The 15569-nt window shown below is 45.0% G+C and overlaps 1 protein-coding gene across 3 annotated transcripts in view; it reads left to right on the top strand.

The window, feature by feature from the left end:
* Window positions 1-1421: 1421 nt before the first annotated feature.
* The window catches only part of USP7 (ubiquitin specific peptidase 7), a 71470-nt gene continuing 57322 nt past the window's right edge, over window positions 1422-15569 (top strand). For 2 of the 3 annotated variants that reach the window (XM_062503782.1, XM_062503781.1), the window contains exon 1: window positions 1424-2092. In XM_062503782.1, the coding sequence (XP_062359766.1) occupies window positions 2011-2092 (82 nt within the window). In that variant the 5' untranslated portion in view covers window positions 1424-2010. Of the gene's footprint in view, window positions 2093-15569 lie in introns of all 3 variants that reach the window. The other variant, XM_062503783.1, reaches the window with a different exon arrangement.

The raw sequence follows: 15569 nt of genomic DNA, 5'->3' as shown, positions 1-15569 counted from the left end.
ACTGGTTAATCCTGTACTGGGGATCACTTGGAAGGGAGGATGGAGGGATGAGTTTAAACCTGTGTATGATTTAGGAGGTTGGAATGGAAGTCGTTAGGAAAGAGTAATTGTTCTGGGAGGTAATTACAGGGAAAGACTGGCAGTGGGGAATCCAAAGTTTAGGACATGAGGAGACTAAAGATGTGTGAATCAATCTGTCTGAACCACTGTCCTAATCTCCCTCTTTTGCTGAGACACTGTAAACCCAGACTTGGCAGATTTGTCATATTTGTGCCTGGGTCAATAGCAACAAATAATTTGCAGATTTGTTATTCAGTTTTCTTTAAAAAGCTTTTGAAAATTCAGAGGAACAAAAGGGAAAGTTGAATTTCCCCCTTAGATTGGTTTTACTTTGCTCACTTTATAAACTAGAAAAACAAATAATTTTAAAAATTCATCTATCTACTTTCAGGCAGACCAGCACTGTTGTGTTCAGTCCCTTCAGGAGGCCCAATTTTGCATGTTTTGAGTCCGTCCCTTTGGAGACTATCCTGCTGCCTGTTTTCCAGCACCCTAAAGTAAACACTGGACTGTTTAATGCAACTCTCAACGGCCTTCCAACTACACTTCCATCCTTAAACGAAGTTGCTTCCTTCGTTGCTCTAACCGCAGCCTGGACCAGCCAGATATTATTATTCATCTGCACCCTTGCCTCCTCCATCCATCCTGGGAGCGACTACATCCTCCAGACAAGTATAATGAAAAAACAGCGGCGCGCAGGCGAGGAACGGCCTTGTTTACAGCATATTTTCCCCTTTACACACATCACACAAACGCGTCCTTTACTCGCCCGTCCACGCCGCACATGTGGCAGTGGGTGCTGCCAGCCCCAGGCCGAGCCCCGCGCAAGGTCCCCCTCGGGGAGAGCCCCGTCGCAGACCCCGGCTCCGGCCGCAGCCCCGTGAGGGAGAGGGTCCGCCGTGAGCCCCCGCACAGCCACACACCCGCAGGCCCGGGCGCAACCGAGCCCAGGGGGCCCGGCCGGAGCCGGGCCGAGCCCCGCGGGTCCCGCGCGAGGCGGCGGGTGCCGGTGCGCGGCCGTGCGGGGCTCCTTCCGCTCCGGGCCCGGGCCCGGGCCCACTCGGCGAGCGCAGGGCGCGGCCCAGCCAGCCAGAGCCGGGGCGAGCAGCGCGGTCTCCGCCGCAGCGGCCGCCAAGGGCCCGGCGGGCAGCGCAGACCGCGGCCGCGCCGCTCCCCGCGCAGGTGGCAGCGGCCCTGCGGGGAGGCCGCGGCGGCAGCGCCGCCCGGCCCTGTCCCCGCCCCTCCGGCCTCCTGGGGCGGCGGCGGCGGCGCTGTTCCCCTCCCTCTCCCGCTCGCTCCCTCCCTCTCTCCCTCCCCGGCTGCGGGGCTGTTCCCCCTCATGCGGATGTGACATTTCACGGCGTTACCGCAGCCGCCATTTTGAGGCACAGAGCGCTGGCGGCGGCGGAGCGGCAGCAGCGCGCCGGGGCTCGGGCGACGGGGGCGGCCCGCGGGCCGGGAGCGGCGAGCCGGGCGTCGGCCAGCGGCGGTGCCGGGGCGCCGGGGGGGGCGGGAGGGCACGGCAGGGGCCCCGCGGCGCCTCCCCGACTTCGCAGCGCCGCGGACACCTCGCCGGGGGAAGGGGAAGCGCCGGGCGCCGCCGGGCCCTGACTCCGGGTCTCCCGTCCCCCCCTCCCGGTCCCCTCCCCTCCGGCCCCCGGGGAAGCCGCCGCCTCCGGCCGGTCCCTCCTCCCAGCCCCTTTTCCCCGACTGGGTGCCGCCGCCGAGATTGGGCGAATAGCGAGCAAATACGTGCGCGTCTCGCTGCCTCCGCCGGCGCCCCGCTCCCTACTCGCCGGAGCCCCGCCGCAGCCCCCCGAGCCGGGCGCCCAGTCCCGGCCGCTGCCGAGGCCCCGCCGCTCCTCCGCCCCTTCCCCTCCCGACACAGGCCCGCAGCCCCCCGCGGGAAAGGCCCAGCCCGCCGCCGCCGAGCCCCAGCCCCAGCCCGACATGAACCACCATCAGCAGCAGCAGCAGCACCAGAAGCCCGGGGAGCAGCAGCTGAGCGAGCCCGAGGATATGGAGATGGAAGGTAAAGCCGAGCAGGGCCTGCGCCCTCAACTCCGCGGAGAGTTTCCCCCTCGCCCCTCTGACCCGCTCCCGGAGCTCCCCCACCGCCGCGTCCCCTCGGGGACCCTGGGCCGCCCTCCGCGGTAAACACGCTCTGCCCGGGCCGCTCCTGCTGGCCCCGGCACCTCCGGGGCGCGGGGAGCGCTGCCCGCCGGGGCTGCGGGGGGACGCCGGGGAAAGTTGCGGTGCGGGGCCGGGGGAGGCGGCCCGGGGGGCTCCGCAAGAATTTGCACCGCGGGAGGGGGAGGGCGCGGGGGAAGCGCCGCTACAAAAGGAGCCCCGCGCCCCCGGACCCTCGGAGCCTCCCGTCGGGCGTGGGGGCGAGTCGGGGGTGGGCACGGAGGTCTGGGGGTCCGCTCAAAGTAGTTGCCGTGATTCCGGGGCAGGGTTTTGCCTGGGGCGGGCGAAGGGGACGCGGCTTTCGCGGGGCTGCCCGGCGGGGCGGGCGGGGGGCTGCAGCCCTGCCCTGCCCGGCCGCTCATTGTATGCAGGCAGCTACGCTGCTCGCCATTTTTAATTAACCCTCCTCCGAGGGTTATTTACAGAACCCGCTGCCGGCCGGGCCTGCGCGGGTCGGCGGGCAGCGCTGGCCATGTGTAGCGCCTGCACAGCCCGCGGCCCGCATCCTGCACCGTCATGCAGTTGCGCTGGCTCCATAAAGGAGGCACTACGTTTGCATGTTCCCTACCTCCGTCCGGTGTAGTCTCCAGTGATGCTTTTAGCGGGGCCTTTTTTGTTTGCTTTTTTTTTTTTCCTCTCTTTTGCATTGTGGTGTTGTTTTTGCACGCCCTGCCCCCCTTTGAACAGCACCTTCCATCTGAATTCGACGCTGTAAAATTATTTTGGGCAAATGTACGGCGGGGTTTCATTCCCAAAGGAAGGACAGCCACAGTGGGCTAGCTACTCGTACCGATTGACTTGGAGGTCAAAATCACCAACTACCTGAATATCGTTTAGAACGCCTGGCTGTGAAGATAACAGTTCTACTTACAGTGAAGAATAACATAAACATTCCCCAGCACAAGATATTTAGCTAGAAAACAGGACGATCGACTTAGCAGATGTACCTTTATGCTAAATAATAGCCACTGAAATTGGGAGGAGAGAGGGTGTTTCAGTGGAAGTTTGTCAGAGTGACTGTGAGATTACATTTCAAGATAAGAAGGTCATTACATAAAACCTGGCTTTTTAAAACATAAGTATCTATTTTATGCAGTAGTGTCTCAAGCTTATTTACTATATAAGTTACTCTTCAGTTCTGTTTTAGTAAAATCTACAGACTGATGTTTCTATACAATGGGACAACTATTAAAAAGGAGGTAATTTTAAATCTCCGATTGTTATACATATGAATATTTGCATCTTTTGGGTTACAGTTTCCAGCAGATTGTTTGATAGTCAGTAGTAATCTACATTTTCTCAGTGTCATTTTCAAGTCTTTTAGAATATTGACTGTATTTACTGTTTTTATTTTGAATTTTGTGGGCTGGACACTACCATGCTGGACATTTTTATGCAGTGTAAGGGTGTCATGAACTTTTCTGGATCACCCCCGCTCTGCCACTGGGAATACAGGAGTCCAAAATACGTGCAGAAATCACTGTGGTGGTTGTGAAAATCATGCTGGTGGCCACCTCCATTGGAGGGAAGAGTCTCTGCACATGTCAACATAGTGACACTGAGCATACATCGTCTCAGAAATCTGTTTGAAATCTATTGGACCACACACAGCTGATTCCAACTGATAGGACAAATTTAGTAATTTTTGAGAACTATCCATTTATGTAAAAAACAAAGCCAGAAAAGTTTAGCCTTTAGAGGTTTTTTTCCCCATACTTGTTTTTTCTTAGAGGAACATGTTAATTTTACTGGGCTGCAGAGATCAGGTTATTGCTGACTTTTATTAAAAGTTGTCATCTTGGGTATATATTAATTTAATGTGTAAAACAATGTTCATCATCTTAATATATGGGTGTTCGTGCTGTCTTTAGAGATGTTTTCAAGCAGTGAGGAAAAGACTTAACATGTAGTTAACTTAATTTTAACATGCACAGAGCAGTATTGGATGCCATTCTTTGGTGAGTGATCACATTAGATTTAGGAGGCATGTGAAGAATGCACAGTGGAAAATTGCACATCTTGATTTTAAATTAGTTGAAGCTTTGCTTAGTCTGTGTACAGCTACACTGGAACAATTTTTAAGGAACGAAACAACAATTTCAGATGTAGCAATCGAAGTGCAGAATTAAACTGTTCAGGGTTGAATCAGAGATGGTATTTTGAGTGTTTGCTCTCATGTGCCTGTTTTGTCCCCTCCCCTTTCTTTCCCTTATGAGTAATTTACTCTTCTTGATGACCTTATGGACATTCTGTGTAAACGAAAGTGCTGCTGGACAGCACTTTTGGACTTCACAAGGGATGGAAAGATATTCCCTTAGAAAGAAGAATTAATCTGTGCATCACGGTGGGAAGAAGCAGCGGCACCATGGTAAGGGCCAGGTACCTGCTCAGCAGGACCAGGGTGGCGTAGCCTCACCTGCTTGCAGTACTCGCTGCAGTGCTGAGTGTTACCAGTCACCCTTCTGTGGATTTGGTTCTGTTACCTGTGCGTTTTAGTAACCAGCTCTAGTCTTACTGGGGCTTGGCAGTAGTGATATGTGGACAGAGAAACTTTAAATTTCAGAAAACCGTCAGGGTTGTGTCCCTGTCTGTATCTGAAGGCAGTTACTTCCCAAGTTGAGGGGACACTTGGACAGCGCTGCGTTCGCTGCTGCTGGTTGTCCCCTCATGTGCCATGCCAGCGGTTGGGCTAGTGCACGTCCCTGTGACTATTACAGACAGAAAGTGAGGGGTTAAAATCGTTCAGGTTGTCAGTTGGGTTCACCCTGCAGCCCAGTTAAGTGTTCTGTGAATGTGGTGAGAGTTGCCGTGGGGCAGGAAGGAACAAGAAGGGCAGTTTGAGGTAGCACAGATGCTGACAGTTACCTGGCCAAATTCTGTCACCAATCCTGGATTCTGTATGCACCCCTCATTTATTCACTGCTGCAAAAAAGCATGTGATTCTGGCTGCCTTGGCTGCCTCTGGGCCGAAGCAGAGTGGGAGTGTGCAGATGAGCCGTTGGTGCCTGGATGTTAGATAAATTAACAGTTTGGGGTGGTGATTAGTAAATTATCCTGTGGAAATTCTGAAGAGTTTATTTGTATGCTAAATAAATTTAGTTTAAGAAATAAATAATAGTGGTTTTTTTCTGTACTGGAAGTAGGATGTGTAGTTGGTTTTATGATGCAAAGAATTAGGGCTCTAGTGTTGTTAGTGAGTTGCCTTATAAAGGGTAATTGAATCCAAGTCTGATACTTTATGTATGCTTCCTCTGTAACATCTTTTCACAAATATGTGAGCTTCAAAGAACTCAGCTTAATACAAATCTGCAGTTACATGTTGCATAGAGTTCTTTTGTGAAAAGTCTCATTTACAGTTTAAGAACTGTAAGTTTCCCTTCTTTATAATTTGAATTTGGGTTTTTTTGTAGGTTCGGCCTCTGCCCATAGCTCCACAGGTAGGTGTGTTTCTCATTAGGGAAGTTTCTTTCCTGAAGTAGCCAGCACAGGCTTAGCAACAGTGTCACAGGCAGGGAAGGTGTAGTGACTGGTAGTTCAGGTTGCACATTTGCGTTTTGTCCTTGTGTCAGCTCTTCAGCCTCTCAGGCAATTTCATCTTTTAAGTTTTCCCTTAGTTTGGACAATTTAAAATTGAGTCTTGAATTGCAAGTGAAATGATGCAAGATACATACATACAAAAAAAAAAAAAAAAAAAAAAAAACAGGAAAAACCCAGACATATCTGCGTGTATGTGAAAAGTTTAAGTTATTTGAATTATTAAATTTAATTTAACTGTTTAAATTATTATTATTTTGCAATTTTCATGCAGCTGAAAGTTTGTGTTCCTCACTCATTCCTGTATTGCTCATTACTGACAGAATTTGGTAGATTTCAAACCCACTCTGGAATACTGGTCTCAAATACTTTACTTCTTTTTGCCTGTCTTCTGAATGCTTGCTTCCCTCTCATGTTTTGTCCTCATTGGTATTCTCAATTCCTGGCAATTTAATATTATTTGCATACATAATCCAGTGTTCACTTCTTTTTCTGCTTGCTTCTATGCCTTCCTCCTGAAGGCTTGTATCCCTCTTTTTCCCTGAACTCCTTTGCTGTCTTCTGTGTTGCTGTTAGCCAGGTGGTGATAAAATGGGGCTGTGTATTTTAGAGGAGAATATGCAGACTAATTTCATTATACAACTGTGGGTATCTGGTTGTTTATGTGTTCTTCCTGCCCCTTCCCCTCTCCAGCGTTTTCCATGAAACAGGTAATGGTCAAGTGAGGGAATATAAAAATGCTGATGCAGTGGACAGCAAGCAAAATGAGGCTAATTCTGGGGTTATACCTAGAGCAAAGAGCCAGGCCTGGCCTCTTCCTCCCAGTAATGGTCATGTTTGGTAGCTCTGGAAACAGCTTGCTGGGCTTTGGGAGAAGATGTGCATTGGATCATTCTCAATGATCCAACTTCATGCCAACCAGGAAAATGGCCTTGGTGGCTTCTGAAGAGTACAAGCTATGTCTGGAGTTCCTTCTGTGCATTCTCCATAAACTGCCTGTGAAACTGGGTTATCAGTAAGTTGTCTGATTTAGTAAACTCTCTGTGAAGAAGTGGAAATAGTAAAATAGTGGAAAATGTGTGCAAGTTTGGGAGGGAAGTGCAGATTGCATGCTCCTCAGGATGAGCTGTGCATCTCAGACTTCCTTACAGCACTCCAGTTGTTCCATGCTGTTGACTGAATTTGGAAATGGTAAAAACTGCTCCCTGTTGTTCCTAGGGTGTTAAACAAAGTAAAGTAGCAAGCTGTCAAATTGTGTGAGAAGTAATAAGAGTCCAAACTACTCTAAAAGAGCAGGTGAACATAGTTGTTTAAAACCAACTGAATCAGTTTCATTGCTTCGAAGTAATTTATCACAACAAAATCTAAACAGTGCATCCAGCCTGTAGCAGTTAAACCAGTTTAGCCAGTACATCTTGCATGACATCATTCGATATTTGGGGTAAGGGTGAAAACGAACTGGTTTAAAGCTTGTGAAGCATCCAATTTTTCTTGAATGATAATACATTTAAAATAGGGCATTGTTTGCTTTAGTCTGTGCTTTGAGTTGTCTCACATCAGTTGCTGTAGTTTGACTTTGTATCTTGGGGCTGTAGGGCCTAGGGCTGTTGACTGTGAAGGAGTAAAATACTGGGTGGCTTGCAATGCAAGTTATTAATAATCCACAGCAAATATGCTTTTTTCCTCTGAAATACATATGTGTATTAATATATTCAAAATTGGCTACCATGATTTGACATTACCAGCGACAAGGTTAACAGTTATTAAAAAGTGTTCTGACACATAGAAGGGGGGCTGGAGATGGGCTGTCTTATTTGTCAAGTTATTAAATATATAGTGTTGTTTTCTGAAATATTTCCATTGGTCACATAATGTATTTTGCTGCAGTAGTTATAGCATTTTAATTTCCTACAGTAGCAAAAAGAGTGAAAGTGCACCTAATCAGTGGCAGTGGCTGTAGCATAATCTGTGTGTATTGTTGCAGGCTTAGACTGCAATATTTTAACAGTTTTGCTAATTATTTATTTTTCATCTTGCCTTGCTGATCGTAGTAAAACTATTTCTGTAATTTTAGAAACATTGAATAGGGTTTGAGTGACTTGCCAGCAAAATAAAGAATGGTCAGCTTGGAAATAGTGTCTTGTTCTGACTTTGATTTGCCTAGATTCCCTAGAAGGCTGAGATTTTGTTCACTGGAAATAATTATCCTTCTGGAAATTAGTACATGGTTTTTGAAAATACTGTGCTATTTCCAGTTTGGGGAAGACAGTGTGACTCTTACTGTAGTGTCTAAGAATCTTGGGGATTCTCTTCAGAATTTAAAAATACATTTGAAAACTGTTTTATATTGGACTTGATGTGATCTAGAATATCACAATTTGATTGTCTGGTGTAACAGCATGGGCATATTTGTTGGGCAAAATGTATTAAAAATATGCAGATTAAGTAATAAATTTTGAGAAAATTTAAATTCCACACTGTAATCAATACAGCATAGCTCAGTTAGTGTTTTTAATTGCTGTTTGGCAGCTGTTTAAAACATTACCAAAGTAAGTAATTCCTGAACCATATAATAGTGAAGATTTAAACAAAACCATCGTGCTCTGTAGCATCAAATGTCTTAGTAGAACAGGACGTTCACTGTCTGCAGACCTGAGTTCTCCCTGGCTGCAGCTATAAAGTGAGCTCCAGAGTGATGCCACCCAGAGAAGGTGAGCCAGGAGCATCCTGCTTAAATAGGGGAGGAAAAAACACTATTCCTTCTGACTATGCTTGCATATATGCTGGTGTGTGGGTCTGGACAGTCTTCCAGGTGTCTTGAACACCATCAGCTGTTCTGCACCAGAACCAGCCCCTCAGCTGGCACTCCAAAGCATATTGCAAGCCAGAGGAAGATGATGTGGATAGTGAGCTGGAATGTTGTATGAGGAGAAAGTTCAAAATAGATTTTTTTTTTTTAGTGGTACTGCAGTGTTTTGCAGCCTAGGAGAGGTGATGAGTTTTTTTAATATAGTCACATCTCTTTGATATGAAACATAAAATTGCTGGGAAACAGAACTTGGAGCTTTATATGTGTGTTAAGGGGTTTAATGCACTTCAGTAGAACTTGATTTAAATGCAGAAATCTGTGAAAATTATTAAGGTCATCCCTTTTCCTAGTGTAAATAGCAAAGGATGTGTAGGAGTATCATTGGTGTTCACTGAGCTCTAATCATGACCATCTGATGATTTCACAGATGTAAGCAATGTAAGAATTCTTTTTACGAATATCTCCAGCTGTGCACGTGTGTTTTGGTAAAGGTCTAAGGACAGTTCTGGTTTAGGGTTCTAAATGTGGTGTTATCCTAATACAACAATCGGATGAATTTTGGCCACGTTTGAAAAAAGGAATGGTTGTGTATTCCCACAACAGAGATTGTCCTCCCCATGCATTTCAGTGAGTTTGCTGATATTACTGATACTGTTCAGCAGAACTGTGGTGGGATTTTGATAGAAGTGTGAGAGTGCCTATTCAAACTTCGGTGATGGTTTTAAACTTCAAATACAACTTAGGAAGTTAATATTCTTTCTGATAAATAGATCAGGCATTAGTGATGTAAATTGGTTTCATAAAATGCCAAGTCAGTGAATTGAAAATGTACAGATGTTACATCCATCTTTAGTAGATAAGGTAATTAATGATGGTATTTATTTTAGTATATGACATTTAAGAAGGGAGAAATTACATTTTGAAGAAGAGAAACAGACTTCCCAATATAAGCCACCCTGTCCAGGCACTGGGGCAGCTGTGCCACCTGCTCTTGTTGCTCCATGGTGCAGCTGAGCCTGTATCCCTCAGCGCAGGAGGAATTTGGGTAAGTGCTTAGAACTTTCCCATGTTCTGTGGTTCTCCCAGTGTGCTGGACACAGCTGGGGCAATGGCAGAGGCTTGTATTCCAGCACTCCAGTGTGCAGGTATTGGGGTGTAAAGGCTGGCCACCCCGTGCCTGGGATCTGTATTTCCAGGCACTATTTTGCCCATCAGCTGTGATCAGGGACCATTATGGTTCTGGTCCTACCAGGCTGCCTCAGCCCTCTGTGTGAGTGTGCTGTTTAGCACCATGCTGTTTTTGGGCAGTAACCTGTTGATTTTTCTAGTCTTGACAGTCTCTGATTGCTGGAAAAGGAAGGAGACATTTCTTAAGAAATGTTTGGGGAGTGAACATTTTCTTTTTATTATTTTTTTTCTTGCCCTCATCTAAAAATGCCTGTTGTCTTAGTCAAGGTGAAATTCTGAATCCTAGTACAGGGGGTACGGTGATTTCTGCATCACCTTTGTTTTTTTCCAAGACCTGAGATAACTTCATTTGGAGGTGAGGCAGAACTTGGATTTTCCCTTCCTGCTCACAAATCCAGACAGTTCTCTTGATGCAGCTGCCTCTTTGCTGCTCAGTAGTTGTGAAATGTGTCTCAGTTACTTATCACCAGATACTTCTGGTAACTGTGATCAGGTACCAATTTTTAGGCATAAGTTTTCCTTCAGAACATATCTTAATTCTTCCAGTTAGGTAAATGGTTAATTTGCTTCTGTTGGAGTTGACTGGACACTCACATGCTGCTTTGTGGGTCTAAAGGCTTCAGGTCCTAAGACAGTGTGAGGTGTACTTGTTATAAAAGGAAATTTGCTTAAGCAGAATCTGTGTGAACCTTCTGTTGTTCATTAAATCAAGCTAAGGATTAGTTAGATTTACTTCTTCCTTGGGAATAGTGAGGAACTGACCTCCTCTAAAGAATTTTTCACCTGGTTAAGTGTTACTTGCTTAATAATTTCAAGGGGTGAACCTAATTCTGGAGAGCAGGAGAAACTATTAGAAGTTTGAACACAGAGACAACTCAAATGTGTCTGTATATTATATGACTTAAACAGTGGGTCACAAGGCACATGCAAAACCCTCACTGCTAACAGCAATTAGAATAGTGGTGTTTCACATTTTTCATCTGCTTTCCCCTCCTTCTCATTCTTCCTGTATAGCTTTCACCTCCTCTATTTCAGTCTGACGGTTTCAAATACTATTTCTGTCATGCCACAAAGGTAACCATAAGCTTAAGTGTTGGGTTTTTTATTTTCTTTTTTTTCTCTTTTTTCTAAAAGTGTCCTTATGGTTGAGGAATTAAAAATAAGCAACAGTAAAATCGACCCCAGATCTGCCAGAACTAAGAACGGACTAATAATTTCTTTAAAAGTAGTTAATTCTGAAAGTTTAACCACAGAATTTTATAAAAATTGTTTTTTTTCTTCAACTCTATTGCTTCCGTTCCACACTGATTTTAAAATATTTCCTCATCCTCAGGAGATTTGTCTTGTTTTTTCAACTTATTTTGTTCATCAGGTTCATGCTTTGACCTAGCACCTGTGCCCTGGAGTGTATCACCAAAAGCAGGAGAGAGGGCTGGTGTTGAAAGGATGTGGTCCTTACTGGAAAGGATTCCTGTGGCTTCCCTATGAAGGAGGGAAAGCTGTGCAGCTCCTTTGCTTATTGGCAGAGCTCTGCTAGGGAAACCCTCTTGATTTTGGTAATAGCACAGATTAATGGGAAAGTAATTGGAAAGTTGCACAACAGTGGATGTTGTTGTGGCCGTGCCAGTTGCCTGTTGATAAGCCATGACTGTTGTGTTCCCTGTGCTTGGCTGGAGATCAGGAGTCAGACACAGGGGCTCTTCAGTCCCTGCAGCTGAGCACGAGCAGAGCTGCCTCTGGGGCAGGCTTGGCTGTAGAGCTGGGACTGAGCCTGGTGGCATTGCCGCTGAGGAAAGGTGTGTGGAACCTCAGCATCTGTCTTCAGACTTTTAAACTCGGGATAAAAACACTTTGGCTTTATTGGCCACTGACCTCTCTTGCTGGATTAAGAAAACATTCCAACTAATTCCATAAGACCTTTCAGCATCCTGCAGTTACAATGGACCGAGTGCAGTGAGAGCCCGTGCTTCAAGTGGTTCTCCTCAGTATGTTTATCTGTTTGTTGTTTCTCAGATCTTGTATATCCCACAAGTGTTTGTGTAAATCTCTATTGCAACTAATAATTGAGATGAATAAAAATTTAGGTCTTTTATGCCACCTTTGAAGAACAAAACTGAGGTCAAGTCCAAGAATAGTATGTGATTACTTGAAATAAAGCTTACTCAAGGTCTGAACATAAGCCATGGGAGCCTTACTTATCCAAATGGGTAAACACTTGCTTTTGCTGAAGTTGTACCAGTAGCACTGAATTCAACACAGACTACATCTTGAAGGCCCATTTTGTTCAAGATTATTATTATTGTTACCTGGCTTTTGCTTAAATTAGTCCAGCAGAAGCCCATTTGGCAGCTGTGCGTGCTTGACCTCTCTGGAGCCAGAGGCATAAAACATCTCCCACATCCAAGGAGTCTTTTGACTGGTACAGTGTCAGGTGGCTGTGCAGCAGTCCAGCTGAGAATAATGCCTTCAAGAAAGAGGAGCTTAACCCAAAATTGAACACAAGCTGCAAGGAAGGTTCTTGATTTTTGTCTGGGCACCAGACTTCATTATATCAGTGACTTTTACATGCTGCTGAGAGCCAGGGGAAGAGTTGTGTCTATGTCATGTTAACATTGCTAAAGAGAAGAGGTTTTCTTCTGGAGCAGGGGTTTTTGACCTCTGTGCTTCCCTTTTGCCTCCTTGCTCATAAAGAGATGAATGAAGAGATCTGAATTGAAAATAACTTCCTTATTTTGTGTTTATTTTTAACCTAGCTCAGTTCGCTTTATTGTTTGGCCCCACAGACAAGTGGGTCAACTTCACTGTGGAGGCAGGAGGATGAGAAAATTCTTAAACCATTAACAGCTTCTATAACTTGTTTTTAAGACATACCCAAGACCCTTTATTGGGCACCTGGCCGCCTTTATTGGGCTTGTCTCCCCCAGGAAATGCATTGCAGGGCCATAGCAAACTTCCAAAGGTATAAAATGCAAGTTTACAGAGCTCTTAGTGCAGACACATGGTTTTACCATTATAAAAATTGAATGTTTTTCAGATGCAAACCACTTCTGTGGATGAAATTGTTCCTATTACAGGTCTACTTCTTCACTACTTTTACTTCTTTTCTTCTCACAAGGGTATTCCTTGTAGCTTAATATAATTTCTTGCATTTTCCAAATAGGGTCTTCAGTTTTTTCACCTGTGCAATGTGGGTTACTGCTTTCTGATTCAAGTCTGATTAAAAAGTCAGTTACCTAACTTAAATTATAAATCTAAATAATAATTTAAATTAAATGATGATTTAAATGCATTTTGGGGGGTTTTAGTCTCCTGTCCAAGTTGTCTTTTCATGTGGGATAAAAATTTCCAGCTTGCATTCAGACCTGGAGTTGGTGTTTACTGCAGCTGTTTGATCAGCCAAGGTTTCTGGCCAGTCTGATGATACTAATTTAAACAGAAGGCACTGATTTCTGGAATATGGTTGGATAATAAAGGTTTTTAGCAGTTGTGTTGGAAGCAGAGAGTGTCAGAGTTTCCCTGATCTGGAAAGTTTGCAGAAGAAGGTGCATGAAATTTCTGTCTTTTTGAATTCAGCTTAAAGTGTGTCTATTGCTATTAGCATCACATTCACAGGTTAGACCTAAGAAGGTAAAATTTGCTGAGAACTGATGAGCTTAATGCTAGATGGGGTCTAGTTAGTGTAGTTGGAGCAAAATGTTGGGCTAATGTTAATTTTTGATCTCTCATTTTTAATATACCTTGAAATGCACATTAACCACCTCAGATGCATGCTTTATTAAATCAAAGGATGGGTGTACAATAGAAGTATTTAAATTTTTGGCAGTATACAGCTTTGTAAATGGGTATTTATGTTTTCTGGAGTAAGAAATTTTTTTAAGTAAGTTAAATTGTTGAGCAATTGTGGTTGATTTCTACCCTAAATACGGACTGTTGCCTACTGTGAGAAGCTTGTTAAACTCTCAGTGCTATGAACCTGCTGCTGGTAGTGTGCAATTTTGATTTCTACATCATGCTTAGAAATTTGGGGAGGGATTGTTTATTTGGTAACTTTTATCTCCAGTGCTGATGTATTGCACCCCATAGTCCTGTTCCTGACAACACTTCCTTCCTGGGGAGCCATCTTCCAGCTGGGTGACCTGTTGGGGTGACAGGACACTGCTCTGTGCCTGTGTCTCCCAGGTGAGGGTGCACCACAGGTGGAGGAAGGGCTGCCTTGGGAGGAGAAGCTTTGAAAATACATAACTGCTTCCAAAAGAAATACTGCTCTAGCTCCTGGTCCTGTTCAGAAGGGCACCTGCAGTGGGCAGCTGGGGAGAGTGCCTTGTTCTTGGCTGCAGCCTTGTCTATGTGCTCCTTGGACGTGAGCAGAGGAGAGGCTGCAAGGATAACTTTCTCCTTTTTACTGCTGCACTGAGAAAGAAGATGGTGTGTTCACTGCCTGCCAGGCAGGGAGGGGAGGCAGCACTCAGCTAATGTGGAATTTTTAGTGGTGTATTTTCACTTCAGCTTATATTCAAAAGATAGCTGTACACTTGGCTTGTGTTGAGTGGGCTTGAATTTTCTGGGAGCTGGAATGCTTTCCTCACCCTACTGTTTTTCTTTCCCAGCTTAATTCACTCACCAAGATCTGTAACTGTAAATCCTGTAGTGGTTGAATGTATGCAGCTGCCTCCTTGATCTGCAGAGAAATTTGGACTGTCTCTGTAATCTTCAGCAGCAGCAAAAGCTATTTTAAGATGCTATTTTAATGGTAGTTCAGCACCTGAATAATTTGATTTATGGCCTACCCAGATTGCTTAATCACTTTCTGTGTTGTTCTAAGATTTGGGAGAAAATACAGATTGCTGTAAATATGCCACTTGTAGTGGTGAGAAAAGCCTTCTCCTTTCCACAGAGTTCTACTAGCTCTTTCAGATGTGTTTTTTTAAGCAATGGTAATAAAATATAAGTATTGGAATTAAGTTGCTGGAGCTCTACTGAAGTACGTGTTACCATTTTAAAAAGTTTATAGAGCACCAGTGAGATAGCAGGAGCCAGCAGTGGCAGGAACAGCTCTTGTGTGCACATCATGTACCTGCCATCTGTCTGCATCACATACCTGCCAAGGTTTTCACTCATCCTCTCTGAACAAAACACAGAATCTGAAAACCCTTAATGCCCTAGAGCTCATGCTTTTTGTCTCCTGGTTTTCTTTCTGTTTCACCCTGAGCATAAAGCATCGTAAAGGTTATGGACCTGTGTAAGCACAGATTCTGATTGTTGGATGTTGAGAAACTGTATTACTGGCACTTGGATTGCTGATCCTGTTCAAGAGCTAGCCAGACCAAGTACACTAGTATATGAAATAAAATGTAGGGTCATTTATTTGATCTCAGATAAAGTATTTATGTAAATAAAGTGTTAAAATAATAGTGTCAATAATAATAAAATGATCCTGAATTCTATAAATAATACCAAGACTGCTGTTTCTGATTTAGTCCTCACTTACAGAACAGAAAGTGTGAAAGCTTATAATTGTTGAGCCAATCTGATTGCATGGTTGTTAAAACTGCTAACAAAAATCTCACAGGAGCTCTGCACATCCAGCAGACTTTTTTCTCAAAAAAGAAATGTCATGGTTGTCCCTAAAACAGCAGTTGTAACATGCACTTAATGCAGTGCAGGCAGTGCTGTTGTGTAGCAGGAGTTTGTCACTACAGGCTGGTTGTTAACCTCAGCTGCAGAGGGGTGCCAGGATTCTGCTGGAGTACTTGGGGCAGTGTCTTCAGTTTGTCTGCGTGTGTGCAGG

Source organism: Cinclus cinclus, chromosome 16 (assembly GCF_963662255.1).
Source record: "Cinclus cinclus chromosome 16, bCinCin1.1, whole genome shotgun sequence".
Lineage (NCBI taxonomy): Eukaryota > Metazoa > Chordata > Aves > Passeriformes > Cinclidae > Cinclus > Cinclus cinclus.
Note: the sequence above shows the minus strand (reverse complement) of the source record. Positions and strands in the feature narration are given on the sequence as shown.